This window comes from Natator depressus, chromosome 17, assembly GCF_965152275.1.
Source record: "Natator depressus isolate rNatDep1 chromosome 17, rNatDep2.hap1, whole genome shotgun sequence".
Lineage (NCBI taxonomy): Eukaryota > Metazoa > Chordata > Testudines > Cheloniidae > Natator > Natator depressus.
Genome location: NC_134250.1, coordinates 22,142,020 through 22,154,631, shown reverse-complemented (window position 1 = coordinate 22,154,631; position 12,612 = coordinate 22,142,020). Strand labels below are relative to the sequence as shown.

At 59.9% G+C, this 12,612-nt stretch overlaps 1 protein-coding gene and 1 long non-coding RNA gene across 2 annotated transcripts; both read right to left on the bottom strand.

Annotated features, from left to right (window-relative positions):
* Positions 1–3,008: 3,008 nt before the first annotated feature.
* Positions 3,009–4,614, bottom strand: LOC142000575 (maestro heat-like repeat-containing protein family member 2A). The gene is made up of 3 exons (XM_074974957.1): positions 4,534–4,614; positions 3,578–3,715; positions 3,009–3,227 (listed from the first exon to the last, which is right to left on the bottom strand). Exons 1-3 carry the CDS (start codon positions 4,570–4,572, stop codon positions 3,009–3,011), a joined length of 396 nt encoding a protein of 131 aa, XP_074831058.1. The 5' UTR covers positions 4,573–4,614.
* Positions 4,615–4,673: 59 nt separating this feature from the next.
* On the bottom strand, positions 4,674–6,673 carry LOC142000529 (uncharacterized). Its single transcript, XR_012642267.1, has 3 exons — positions 6,612–6,673; positions 4,927–5,109; positions 4,674–4,689 (listed from the first exon to the last, which is right to left on the bottom strand). It is a non-coding gene; the product is annotated as an uncharacterized LOC142000529 (long non-coding RNA).
* Between the last annotated feature and the right edge of the window lie 5,939 nt (positions 6,674–12,612).

The following is a 12,612-nucleotide window of genomic DNA, read 5'->3' as shown; positions in this document are numbered from 1 at the left end:
GTTCATCAGATTATGAGTTTTCAAATGATACCTCACAAGGCTTACTTTGCACAAAATTTACTATAGTCTTGTAAAAGTGATGACCATAATAGTACAGACCATCACACAGTCCCGTGAGTCCATTAGAGAGGCACCACACAATGGCTTTTTAGCTTATTGTTTTTAAAGTTAAAGGTCAGCAAAGCCCTGCTGTTGGGGCAAACCAAGGCCAGACTCTCGTGTGTTCTCAGAAGTTTAATGTTCTGCAGAAGAATAACATGCACAGACTGCCCCAGGCTGGGACCTAAGGTCTCCCCGGAAGTGACTGCCTAGGAAGGAGTACTGTGGAAAGGGATCTGGGGGTCATAGTGGATCACAAGCTAAATATGAGTCAGCTGTGTAACACTGTCACAAAAAAATCAAACATCCTTCTGGGATGTATTAGCAGGAGTGTTGTAAGCAAGACACGAGAAGTAATTCTTCCACTCTAGTCGGTGCTGATATGGCCTCAGCTGGAGTATTGTGTCCAGTTCTTGGCACCACATTTCAGGAAAGTTGTGGACAAATTGGAGAAAGTCCAGAGGACAGCAACAAAAATGATTAAAGTGCTAGAAAACATATGATCTATGAGGGAAGATTGAAAAATTGGGTTTGTTTAGTCTGGAGAAGAGAAGACTGAGAGGGGACATGGTAACAGTTTTCAAATACATAAAAGTTGTTACAAGGAGGAGGGAGAAAAATTGTTCTTGTTAAATTTTGAGGATAGGACACGAAGCATTGGGCTGAAATTGCAGCAAGGGAAGTTTAGGTTGGACTTCCTAGGAAAAACTTCCTGTCTTGGTAGTTAAGCACTGGAACAAATTGCCTAGGGTGGTTGTGGAATCTCGTCACCGGAGATGTTTAAGAGCATGTTGGATAAACACCTGTCAGGGATGGTCTAGCTAATACTTAGTCCTGTCTTGAGTGCAGGGGACTGGACTAGACGACCTCTCGAGGTCCCTTCCAGTCCTACCCTTCTATGATTCCTTAGCTGGAAGGAGTGGGCTGCTGCTCTCACTGAGACAGCCACAGGGACAGATGTGCACGGAGAGCCAGTGTTACACACAGCACCTAACACTAGCCTTTTCCAGGTCAAAATGTCCCCTAGGCCCTAAGGTCCGTGAAGCTTGCTTCTCTCTCCATCACAGCAGAGCAAGGCAGTGCTGGTGGCCACTTCTTGAGCCTCTGCTAACCTCTGGTAGCCTGATAGGGTGGGAGTAGGCTGGGAGACGGTGTGGGGGAAGGGAGGCTGAGAGAGTCTCTTTAGAGGGGTTTGGGGTTTAAAAGAACAGCCCCAAAGGAGCTTTTATCAGGTCAAATAAGCGAACCCTGGAGCCTGGAAGTAGCAGAGAATCCCCCGGTAGAATTGCATTGCGCTCCCCCATGCAACAGCACTGTCCTACCCGGAGCAGCATTTCAGAGTCAATGGCAGGAGCTGGACTTCACCCAGGAGAGCAGGGAAAGGTAAGGGAGGACGCTCTCTAGATAAAAAGCCATGGCTAAATTACAACCTCCTTTCCTGGCACAGGCCGGCCTGCGACTCACCTGGCCAATAGCCCCACCCAGCTGCCATCTCACCCCATGGGCATTCAATTGTGCCAGGGGACTTTCCCCATGGTTCCCATATTTATGGCTCCTGCACCTTTAGCAGCCCAGTCTGTGAGATGCCCACGCTCCCAGCTCCTGCTGACTCAGGGCTGGGACTGATTGGGGCCCTGGACTCAGACTCCGACGAGATAGCAAAGCCCAGACCACGGCTGGAAAGGCACAGAATATATACACATATATACACATCAATGTCCAGAGTCCCTTGAGTGCGGGGAACACTCAGTTCCAAAGGCCCCAATCCTCTGCTCTGGCAGCAGCACCCATCTCCTTCCAACATCAGCTGCTGGAGATGCTATCTGACTCTGCGGCATCTAGGGGCCCTGCCAGGGGTCTCCCCTTCCCTTTTCTCCTGAAGAGCTTCCTCACAAAGAGCAGCCTCCCTCGGCCTCTGGGGCCTGTGTGGCTGGGACCTGGCTCCTGCAGGGCTACCCGCTGCTTCTGGCTGATGGTGCTGACAGCTTCTGCCACAGCAATCTCGACAGCAGTGCTGGGGTCACCATGCAGCGCCTGGAGGGCTGCGGGGAGGAAGAGAAACCCCTTTGGGATGAGATACCTGTGCATAAACACAGATCCCTGGGGCAAGGACCACACTGGCCAAGCCCTACAATGACCATGGGCTGTATCCTCAAGGTCAGAGCCCCCAGCATGCGGACCAGGCACTGACAGCACCAGGTGCATTTCCCGCAGTCCTGGGCTTGTTTGTGCGAGCAGTGGCAGTGCCTGCCGAGGCTGGATCCAGCGTCCCGCTGGGAGGGGGTGTTTGGCCCCCACCGTCCAGCCCGTGAGCTTCCAGCCACACTCACCTGCCAGCTGCCCTGATGTCAATGCACAGCCACCCCAGTGACCTCAAGGGCATTGCTCCCCATTTGCTCTGCTGCAAGCAAGAGCAGAACGTGGCCCTCGGCATCAGCAGTTCTCATGTTTGCCCCTTCTGCTCTGTGCCAGCTGGATGGGCCCTGGTGGGTGGCTCCTTGGGCAGGAGCTGGGGTGGGGGTGGGGTGGTCTGGGGAACTTACAGCACAGCAGCTTCCCCAGATCCAGCTGCTGAACATGCTGGGCCTCCATGTTCTCTGCAAGGATCCCTGGAGACACAAGAGGAGCATGTTGTCCCAGGGTGCTGCAAGGCAGGGTGGGTTCCTGACACCTTGAACCCAGGGCCCCAGGCTTTGGGCCAGGATCTCACAAGAATGGCTGTTCTCATGAGATTCTGGCCTTGTCTGGACCAGAACCACAACATGGCACCTCCTGGGCTGGAGCCAATCTGGGCCCAAGCCACAGGGGCCGATTCAGAGCCAGGGGTTCAAACTGGACCCTCCCACCGCATTCAAAAGGGGTCAGATTAATGGCTCTGTCTTGGGCCTATCTCCTGGCTTTCCCTGGAGTCACACCACTGCCTTCGTGGGCCTGGCTCCGGAGCTGCAACCTGGCCGCGAAGGCAGGGTCACTCCACCCTGTTCCCCGTCACCATCGGGGTGCTGATCACTGGGCACTGTCTCACCTGCCAGCTTGGCTGCTGCCAGTCTGATCCCCTCCCAGTGGCTGTGGAGGTGCAGGCAGGTCTCCATGATGAGACTGTCCAGCAGCACAGGGTCCTTCTGGGCCTAGGAGGGACCAGCGACAGAGACGGCATGAGTTCCTCCTGACCTAGAGACAGGTCAGCCCCCCTGCTCACCACAGCCTGATCCTGGAAATGAGGGGTGGGGAGGGGGATGGAGAAATCAGACCAAACCCTGCCTGGGGCTGGGGAGGCTAAATCCTAAACAACAGAGCTGTAGAGCCCTGAGCTCCCATGACACAGGTGCTTTGGACACACGGATGTGCTCACAGCCTGCCTCTCAGAGCTGCTCCTGGGGCCTTAGCAAGGGAATGAGCAGGAGGGAGGAAGGGCTACCCTGCTGTTGGGTCTAAAGCACAGTCACAGAGAATGACCCAGCCTCGGCAGCTCTCTCACCAGCTGTTTGCAGACGTGTCCCATCAAGTGTTCGTGCCTCTCCCCGGAGGCGCCTGTCAGGAGCCTACTGTCAAAGGCTCCCCCGAGCCCCGTGAGGCCTATGAACGGGGCGCACACCTGGAAGGCAGCGTAGCAGGCCTGGAAGCAGAGAAGTGGTGAGTCGGGGCCCCATGCACAGGGACAAAGCTCTCCACTGTCCAGACTATTGCAGACAGGTGGGGGTGGGGACTCTGCTGGGACAGAGATCAGGTACACAAGAGGTGTCCACTACACAGTGACCCCTGTGCAACCCCCTTGTGAAGGGGTCACTAACCCTGCCGTAGCATGGAAGAGGCTACGGAGCTACCCTGGGCTGGAGAGGCCCAGCCCCCACAGTGGCACCTCATACATGGAGTAACTGGACTCCCACATGTGCATCCCCATGTAGCCTAAAGGGGGTGCCCCACCACGGACAGATTTGTGATACCCCTCCAATGGGATACACCCAGGTACCCCCAAAGCCCGATCCAGCCCCTCCCAGTGGGTTATACCCCCTCAATGCACCCGCAGTTCTGCTCCCTATGACCCTCATCTCACTGGGGTTACTCTGAGGGCAGCCCTTGGCCCAGGATCACCCATCACTTGTCAGCCTCCCTCCTTGGCAAAAGCAGTGCGAGCAGGTTGAGATGGGGCTCTCTCCCTGTCTGCGTCTGTGTCTCAGGATCAGGCCCAGCAGGGGGGTCTCTCTCCCTGTCAGTGACTCTGCACCCGCGTCTCAGGATCAGGCCCAGCAGGGGTCTCTCTCCCTGTCAGTGACTCTGCCCCAGCATCTCAGGATCAGGCCCAGCAGGGGGCTCTCTCCCTGTCAGTGACTCTGCCCCAGCATCTCAGGATTAGGCCCAGCAGGGGGGCTCTCTCCCGGTCTGCGCCCGCATTTCAGGATCAGGACCGGCAGGGGGGCTCTCCCTGCGTCTCACCGTGGCTGCTTCGGGGCTTGGATCCCGCACATGGAGCATGAGAGCGGCCCAGCTGCTCCTCACTTCCCCTGTGAAGAGCTGCCGGTGCTTGTGGTGGGCCGAGCTGGCCAGGGCCCCGAACAGGCCAAATGCTCCCGCGCGCACGGTGCCATCCTCCTGCCGCAGAGAGCAGAGGGCAGAGTCAGTGGGCACGCCCGAGAGTGGGCAATGCCCCAACGGAGGGGCAGCAAGCACCCACCCCATTCTCTGTCCTGCTCCCAGGTCCTATGCCTGGAGAGCCAGAGCTGGTCTGGGGAACCCAGGCAATGGGGGTGTCCTTGAGAGCCGGCACCCTGAGCCCCTGCTCTAGGGGGCACAGAGGGAGAGCTCTGTCTGTGCACTGGGGTGACTCACGTGTGGGAAGTGTGCCCGGGCCTGCGCAGCCATGGGCTGGGAGAGGCGGCCCATGTCACGCTCGCTCAGGTGCCCCAGCATCTTGCACAGGGCCCGCATGCTCTCGCCCACGACCTGGGGGCTGCTGGGCTCAGCCAAGGGGCGGCGCAGGGTGTCCAGCAGGAGCTGCCTGTGCTTCTTCACCTGAATGGAACCCGACAATCAGACATACCCCAGTGCCCCCCAGGATCCAGGTGAGTGGAGCGCAGAATGTGATGGGGAGGGGCCAGCTGGGGGGCCAGGTGAGGGAGGGGGCTGTGTGGTGGGAAGGGGCTGGCTGGGGGTCTGGGTGAGTGGGAGGGTGTGACGAAGTGGAAATGTTCTTAAATGTTTTCTCTGAATAATGTATGGGTGCCTCAGTTTCCCCCATGCAGTTCTTAAGTATCTAGGTGGTGGGATAAGGGTATATGATTGCTGCAAAGCCCTAGAGGGCAGGTGCGTGCAGGGGTCTGCACAAAGAATGGCCGACACCCTGTCTCCTGGCAACTGATGGCCTGAGCCTCTCCTGGGCCCCTCCTCTGCAACTGAAGGTGTTGGAGAACAAAGAGATCAGGTGCCCTCCTGGCCCAGGAGAGAGACAAAGTGTGACGAAGTGGAACTGTTCGATGTGACGAAGTGGGACTGTTCTTAATGTTCTCTCTGAATACTGTGTGGGTGCCTCAGTTTCCCCTAGGCATTTCTTAAGTATCTAGGTGGTGGGATAAGCTGTGTGATTGTTGCAGAGCCTTAGAGGGCAGTGTGAGGCTGTCTAGGCAGAGAATGGCCGACACCCTGTCTCCTGGCAACTGATGGCCTGGGCCCCTCCTCTGCAAAGCTGCCAACTAAAGGTGTTGGAGAACAAAGAGATCAGGTGGCCTCCTGGCCCGGGAAAGAGACAAAGGCGAGAGAAGGGGCTGGAGAATTTCAGTTTGGAGCTGGCTGGGGAAATGGAGGGAGGGCCAGATGGGGCTCTGGCCTCCCTGCCCCCCAAGACGGACCTGACTGAGGGGTCCTGGTCTCTGTACCTACCAGCTCTGTTTTAGATCATGTTCCTGTCGTCTAATAAACCTTCTGTTTTACTGGCTGGCTGAGAGTCATGTCTGACTATGGAATTGGGGTGCAGGGCCCTCTGGCTTCCCCAGGAGCCCCACCTGTGCAGACTCGCTGTGGGAAGCGCACGGAGGGGCAGAGGATGCTGAATGCTCCGAGGTCAGAGCCAGGAAGGTGGAAGCTGTGTGAGCCTTTTTGCCCTGGAGAGGAGGCTTCCCCAGATTCCTGACTGGCTTCGTAGGGAGTAGTTCCAGAGTCATCCGCCTGGTGACTCTGTGACAGACGGATATGCAGTCGGGAGGGGCCAGCTGGGGGGCCGGGGGAGTGAAGGGTGGTATGTAATGGGGAGGGGCCGGCTGGGGGGCCAGGTGAGTGGAGGGTGGTATATAATCAGGAGGGGCCGGCCGGGGATCCTCCTGCTTCAGTCTCTGCCCCAGGTGCAGGAGGGGTGGCACCAGCCATACTGGGAACATCCCCCAGACCTGACTGCCTCTAGTGTTAGAGCCCAGGGCAAGGGGGGTTGCTGGAAATAAAAAATGCAGCCCCTGGACTCACTCCCTCCCGCCGGCCGCGCTGCTCCCCTTGCGCCACCTCTGGCCACACTGCCCTCTGCCCACCTTCTGCGGCGCCCCCTGGGGCATGTTCCCCAGCCCACGGGCTGCCAGCCAACGGATGGTGTCACTCTCATCGCTGGCCCCTGCCACCAGGTGCTTCAAGACAGGTTTCAGCAGCTTCCTCTGCCGCAGCACGGGGTGACTCATTAGCTGAGGGACAAGAGACCACGATCATGGCCAGGGACGCGGAGTCACTCATCGGGCAGTTTGGCAGCAGAGCACAGCCCCAGCTCCCTCCGGCTCCAGGCTGGGGGTTTCAGCTCTGCCAGGCACCACAGTGCCTCTCGGCGCTCTCATGGGGTGGGGTGACTCTCCCCCGGGCTCAGCGCATTGGACGCAGGGGGTGCGTGGGTCTCACTGTCCTCTTAGCAGCTGGGGAAACTAAGGCAGTGAGCAAGGAAGTGACTCACTGAGGGGCCAGTGGCAGAGTGGGAACAGGACCCAGCCCTCCAGTCTCACTCCCCTGTCCCAGCCTGGCTGGGGAGGAGATGGGCGTGGCTGGGCTGGCTCTCCAGGGAGTTTCTCCAGGCCAGACCCTGTAGCTCTCTCTGGCTCCCAGGATAACCTGCCTCTGCTGCTGCCCGGGGTCTGCCAAGGCCTGGCCTGGCCTGATGGGAGGGGCGGAGTGCACTGAATGGGCCAGTCCTACAGCACAGTCCGTGGGGCTTTGGCTCAGGGCAGCCATTTGGGCCCACGGCCAGTGCCAGCCTGTGACTTCAGGGTGCTGTCTGGCTGCTCATCCGCCCAGTGAGGAGGAGAGCGAGCCAGGAAGCCTGGGCTGGAGGGCGAACTCCTTTGGGCTGGACTCTGCTCTCCCCAAGGGGGTGTCAAGCAGGGTGGAGCCAGAGAAGGGAGAGCAGGGCCTGCCCTGGTGTTGGTTCTGATTCCCAGCACAATGGACAGGGGCTACTCCCAGCTGGAACGAAGCAGGGGTGCAGCAAGGGACCCTGGGGTGCAAGGGAGCGGGGCCTAGAGCAGGGTTGCTCAGCCTCTGCCCAGCCTCCCAAAATCCTGCCCCTCATGTGCGGGGCAGTGGGGCCCTGCTCCCCTGAAAGGAGGGGCAGAACGTGCCCTCAATGTGCCACTGTTGGCCAGGAGAACAAGGGGCACAGCAGAAGTGCCAGGGGGTGATGGCTCTCAGGGGGTTCTATGTAAAATGGAGGGAGAACACAGCCCCTGGGCCCATCCCATTGCCTGCCCAGCTGCCTTCCCACCCCATGCCCACCCCATCACCCGCCCAGGCAGCACCCTGGGGAGAGCCCGTCTGGGGCCCGTCTCACCTCAGCGTAGAAGGCTGTGCCAGTGACTCTCCAGTCCTCACACGGGGAGCTCAGGGACGGGGACAGGAGCTGCAGGATCCTATCCAGTGGTGCCTCGCCCACCTGCACCAGAGCCCTGTGTACAGAGCAGTGGGGGTGAGTCTGGGCAGTGTCTGGGCTGGCAGAGCTAAGCAAGAGCTGCCTGCAGGGGCTCTGAGCACCCCCTGGGGTGAGTGGGCCCAAACCAGCTCCCCCGCCCACAGGCCCCAGAGTCACTGTGGAGGAGGCAGAAAGGTTTGGAATATTTTTCTGCAAAGGATGTGTGACTCCGTTTCCCCTCTCTCTGGATTGCTACCCACTGGTGTGAAGGGGTTCCCTTCCCCTCTGGACCGGGGAGCAGCAAGAGTTGGGTAAATGGCCCATAGACTGCAGCGTAGGAATGAGCTCTCAGAGAGATGCTGCCTGGGAGATGCAGTGGAAGACCCACCATAAGGCCTGGCAGCCAAAGGGAGCAGTGATCACAGTGGGACGGGGCTGGGAGATGAGGGGCTGCCACGCGGCAGACCGGGGTATGGGAGCTCTAGCCAGGCAGGGACAGACGAGTCCAGGAGTCTTGGCCCCCGAGAGTGAGGTGCTGTCCAGCACAGACCCCCAGAGGAGCTCTGCTTTGCCATGAATTCCTGTATCCCTGGCCACTAGTCACTGCCCTGCGTCGCTGCCTCACTTCACAGGGGCCTGAACTCAGCGGCATGGGGAGGGCCCAATCTCGGAGCAGTCTGCCTTGCAGAAAGTGGAGGCCCAGGGTCTAACACACCACTGGGGACTCTGCAGAGAGACAGCAGAAGGGCTGGAGGCCCACTCCTCACCTGGCCAGCAGGGAGACACCTTCGGGGAAGCTGCGGGGATCCTCCAGAAGGCGCCAGCCTTGCTCCTTGTCCAGGGTCCTGGACACGTCCTGCAGGCCCTTGGCGAGCACGGCTCTGAGCGCCACCACCATCAGGCTGGGGAGACAGCAGGGCTGCTCTGGTGAACGGGGATGCAGGCTCTAGCTAATGCCTGGCTATCCTCAGCCCTGTGCCCCCCATGTGTCACTAACCCCCATGGACAGAGGGGGAAAATGAGGCCCAGAGAGGGCCTGGGACTTGGCCAGGAATGCCTAGAGAATGAGGCAGGACTGAAATCAGAACCCAGCTGGCTGAATCCCAGGGCCCAGCCCCACTGCCCAGGCTAACAGGCACAGCTGAAGCGGGGGAGCAGAGCAGAGATGGGGGAAGGCAGAGGCCAGAGGGATCCTGTCAGCAGCAGACCATGGGGCTAGCGGCACCAGATCCTTCCCGGGCACTGACTGCAGGACGGGACGGATGGGGACCTGGGGGGTGTTCTTGCCCCTGGGTGTTTCCTCTGAGGGGATGCTGGTGCAGAATGGGAAGGGGTGTCCTTGTTCTCAGACAACACCTATGATGGGTGGGGGCGGCCTTGTCCTTGGGCATTGCTGGTAGGGTGACCAGATACCAAGTGTAAAAAATCGGGACAGGGAGTGGGGGGGTAATAGGTGCCTATATAAAAAAAAGCCCCCAAAATCGGGACTGTCCCTATAAAATTGGGACATAGGGTCACCCTAATTGTTGGTTAGGGGTGGGGGGCTGGGGTCGATAGGAATGCCTCGCCCCAAACGCTACCTGTGGGGGACAGAGGGTGGAGTGCCCTTGCCCCAGGCTTAACCTGTGAGGAGTGGGGGTGGGGTGCCCTTGCCCCAGACACTACCTGCAGGGGTGGGAGTGGGGTGCCCTTGCCCCAGACGTTACCTGCGGGGAGTGGAGGGTGGGGGTGCAGCTCCCTTTGGGCCGGCCAGGGGTCTCCCAGCCCTGGAGGGCAATGGCGTGTCGCTGTCCAGGGTGCGGCTGAGCTGGTACAGGAGGGCATAGCAGAGCTCAGGGAGCAGCGAGCCTAGTGCATTACCGACCGCTGCCCCCATCACCACCTCGCCGATGGCACAGATCACCTGTGGGACGGGCCCACACGGCGTTAACAGGAGCTACCCTCCCCCAGCTCCACTGCCCTGGCTGACATGGCCCATGGGCCCTTCTCTGCCCCAGAAGGGTCTGTGGAGAGAGGAGGGGGCAGAGCCTGCCCCAGAGGGGTCTGTACCTTATGCCAATCCAGGGCCTTCTTCCTTCCATGAAATCTACCCTGGAAGGACCTAGCAGCTCCCTGCCCAGCCAGCAACGGGATCCAGCAGCCCATGGACTGGGTCATAGAATCATAGAAGATTAGGGTTGGAAAAGACCTCAGGAGGTCAGGGGGCTCAAAGCAGGACCAACCCCAACTAAATCCTCCCAGCCAGGGATTTGTCAAGCCGGGACTTAAAAACCTCTAAGGGATGGAGATTCCACCACCTCCCTAGGTAACCCATTCCAGTGCTTCACCACCCTCCAGGTGAAATAGTGTTTCCTAATATCCAACCTAGACCTCCCCCACTGCAGCTTGAGACCATGGCTCCTTGTTCTGTCATCAGCTACCACTGAGACCAGTCTAGATCCATCCTCTTTGGAACCCCCCTTCAGGTAGTTGTCCCACAGCCCAGTGCTGGTGGAGGGTGGGGGCAGGCTGTCCCCTCCCTGTAATTGCCATACCCACAGCCCCCCTGCACTCACCGAGAGGGGACTGGCAACTGCTACCTCCTGGGTCTCAGCCCCTTGCTCTGCTGCTGGCCCCCTGGGGATCCGGTCTAGCAAATCCTTTAGGATATCCTGGAAGAAATCCTCAGCAGCCAGAGCTGCCCAGAGCTCCTTGCTGTCCCTAGAGCATAGCAGACCCAGAGACATCTGTTAGTGGGAGCCCCCGCTCCAGGCCCAGACACCACCTCGCTGTGGCTGGGGACCTTTGTGTGGGCAGGGCCCACTCTAATGTCCTGGGGTGAAAGGCTGTGGGCAGCTCAAAGAGGTCAGAGAGACCAGTCTCTGGCTTTACTGCCCCTCTCATGCTCCTTTGGGAGTCAGGGCCCAGCTTAGGGGACTCAGCTTCTCCGGAGTCCCAGGCCAGAGCGGGTCAGACCTCTCCCAGCCCTGCGCCCCCAGTGGCTGGAGGAGTTTGGGGGTCTAAACTTGGACCCGTGACCTTGAAGCGCATGTGGAGCAGGAAGTGAGGCTGACTCAGCAGGACCCCAAAAGTGTTGGGCTAGATGTGGGCGCACCCCTGGCTTGTGTTTAGGGCCAGCCTGCACCTGTTCCCCCTGCCCTTGCCCCAGAGATCGGGGGGGTGGGGTGGGCGGGGGGTAACCCTCGCTAGGAAAGAGCTGAGGAACCTTGCCCAAGCTGTGGAATCACATCAGCCCTTGGACCAGGGATGTGGGGCAAAGGGCACCTCCTGGGTTGCTCCCTGGTACATGTGGCATGTGGCTCACCCCACCACTAGACCTGTGCTGGGCCAGGTGCTGCACTCACCTATCCAATGGCAGGGGGCGCTGTAGGAGGTAGGTGATCACAGTCTCCTGGTGGTGCTGAGCCAGCAGTGAGACTGCCTGGGCCAGGAGCCCTCTCGGCGCAGGGTCCTCCGTGCAGCGCAGGTAGGTGCTGGTGATGCTCAGGATGGCCTGGACCTGGCCATGACAGAGAGGTTACCCTGGCCCACTCCTCGGGAACGCCAGCAGCGGAGAAGCCTCCCTACCACATATCTTCTGCCACTCACTTGGCCCCCCAGCCAGCTCCTCCCCATCACATATCATCCTCTGCTCACCCAGCCCCTGTCCCCTCCCCTCCCCGTGCCTGGGGGAAGGGGCTGCTGCCTCCCTGCAGCTCTTGATCAGAGCCCCTGACAGACAGTCTCAGGGAGCCCCGCTGCCACAAACCCAGCCCTGAACACCCACGGCCAGCCCAGCTTTACTGTGTCCTTCAGGTCGCTGGCGCGGTCTGTCAGGAGCGTGTGAAACCACAGGACACTGGCTTGGTCACAGGCCTGGCTCACGGCCCCCAGGCTCTCCAGCAGGGTCTGGGTGAAGGGCAGGATCTCCGCCTTGGGCAGGGCCCTGCTGACGATCTGCAGAGAGAGGGGCACAGCCATGGCCTGGGGTTGCTGCTCGCTCCTCAGCCAGGCAGGGAGCAGGGCAGGGAGAGTTTGGCCATGAGCAGGGAGCAGGGCTGTCCCTGGCTGCTCTCCCCTGCAGGCTGCTGGCCCCTCTGGGGAGAATCCCTGCCCCAGAGATCCAGCCAGAGCCAGTGTGTGCTGGGAGGGGCGTGGGAAGTCTGCTCAGTGCTGGGGCATCCCGCATCCAGGTAGTGGAGTTCCTGGTTCTGCCCCTTGCTTTTGCCCATGGGAGATCCACACTGTCACCCAGCATGCCCCTGTGAATCCCCTCCTGGTTACTGACAAGGAGCCTCCCAGTTGCCAGCTCATTGCCCCAGCCGCCTGGCCTCCTACAAGCAGCTCAGCCCAGTAGCCCCCTCCCCAGGTGGCCCAGCCCAGTAGCTGCCTGACTCAGCTCTTGGAGTCCTTACTTTGGCCAGTTTGATAGATGCATCCCACACCTTGCCGGGATCTGCACTCTGCAGCTCCTGACACATGCACCGCAGCACCCACTCCTTATCTCGGCCCCTCAGGGTCCAAGGCTGCTTGGTAACTGCAGGAATCAACCAGGGGAAGATGCTTAGCCTGGCCTGTGGGCCCGAGCCACTGCCCCTTGGGTGCCATTATTAGTTCACCCGGCGCTGCTGAGGCTGGGGGCCCAGCCCCTCATGGCACTGAGCCTG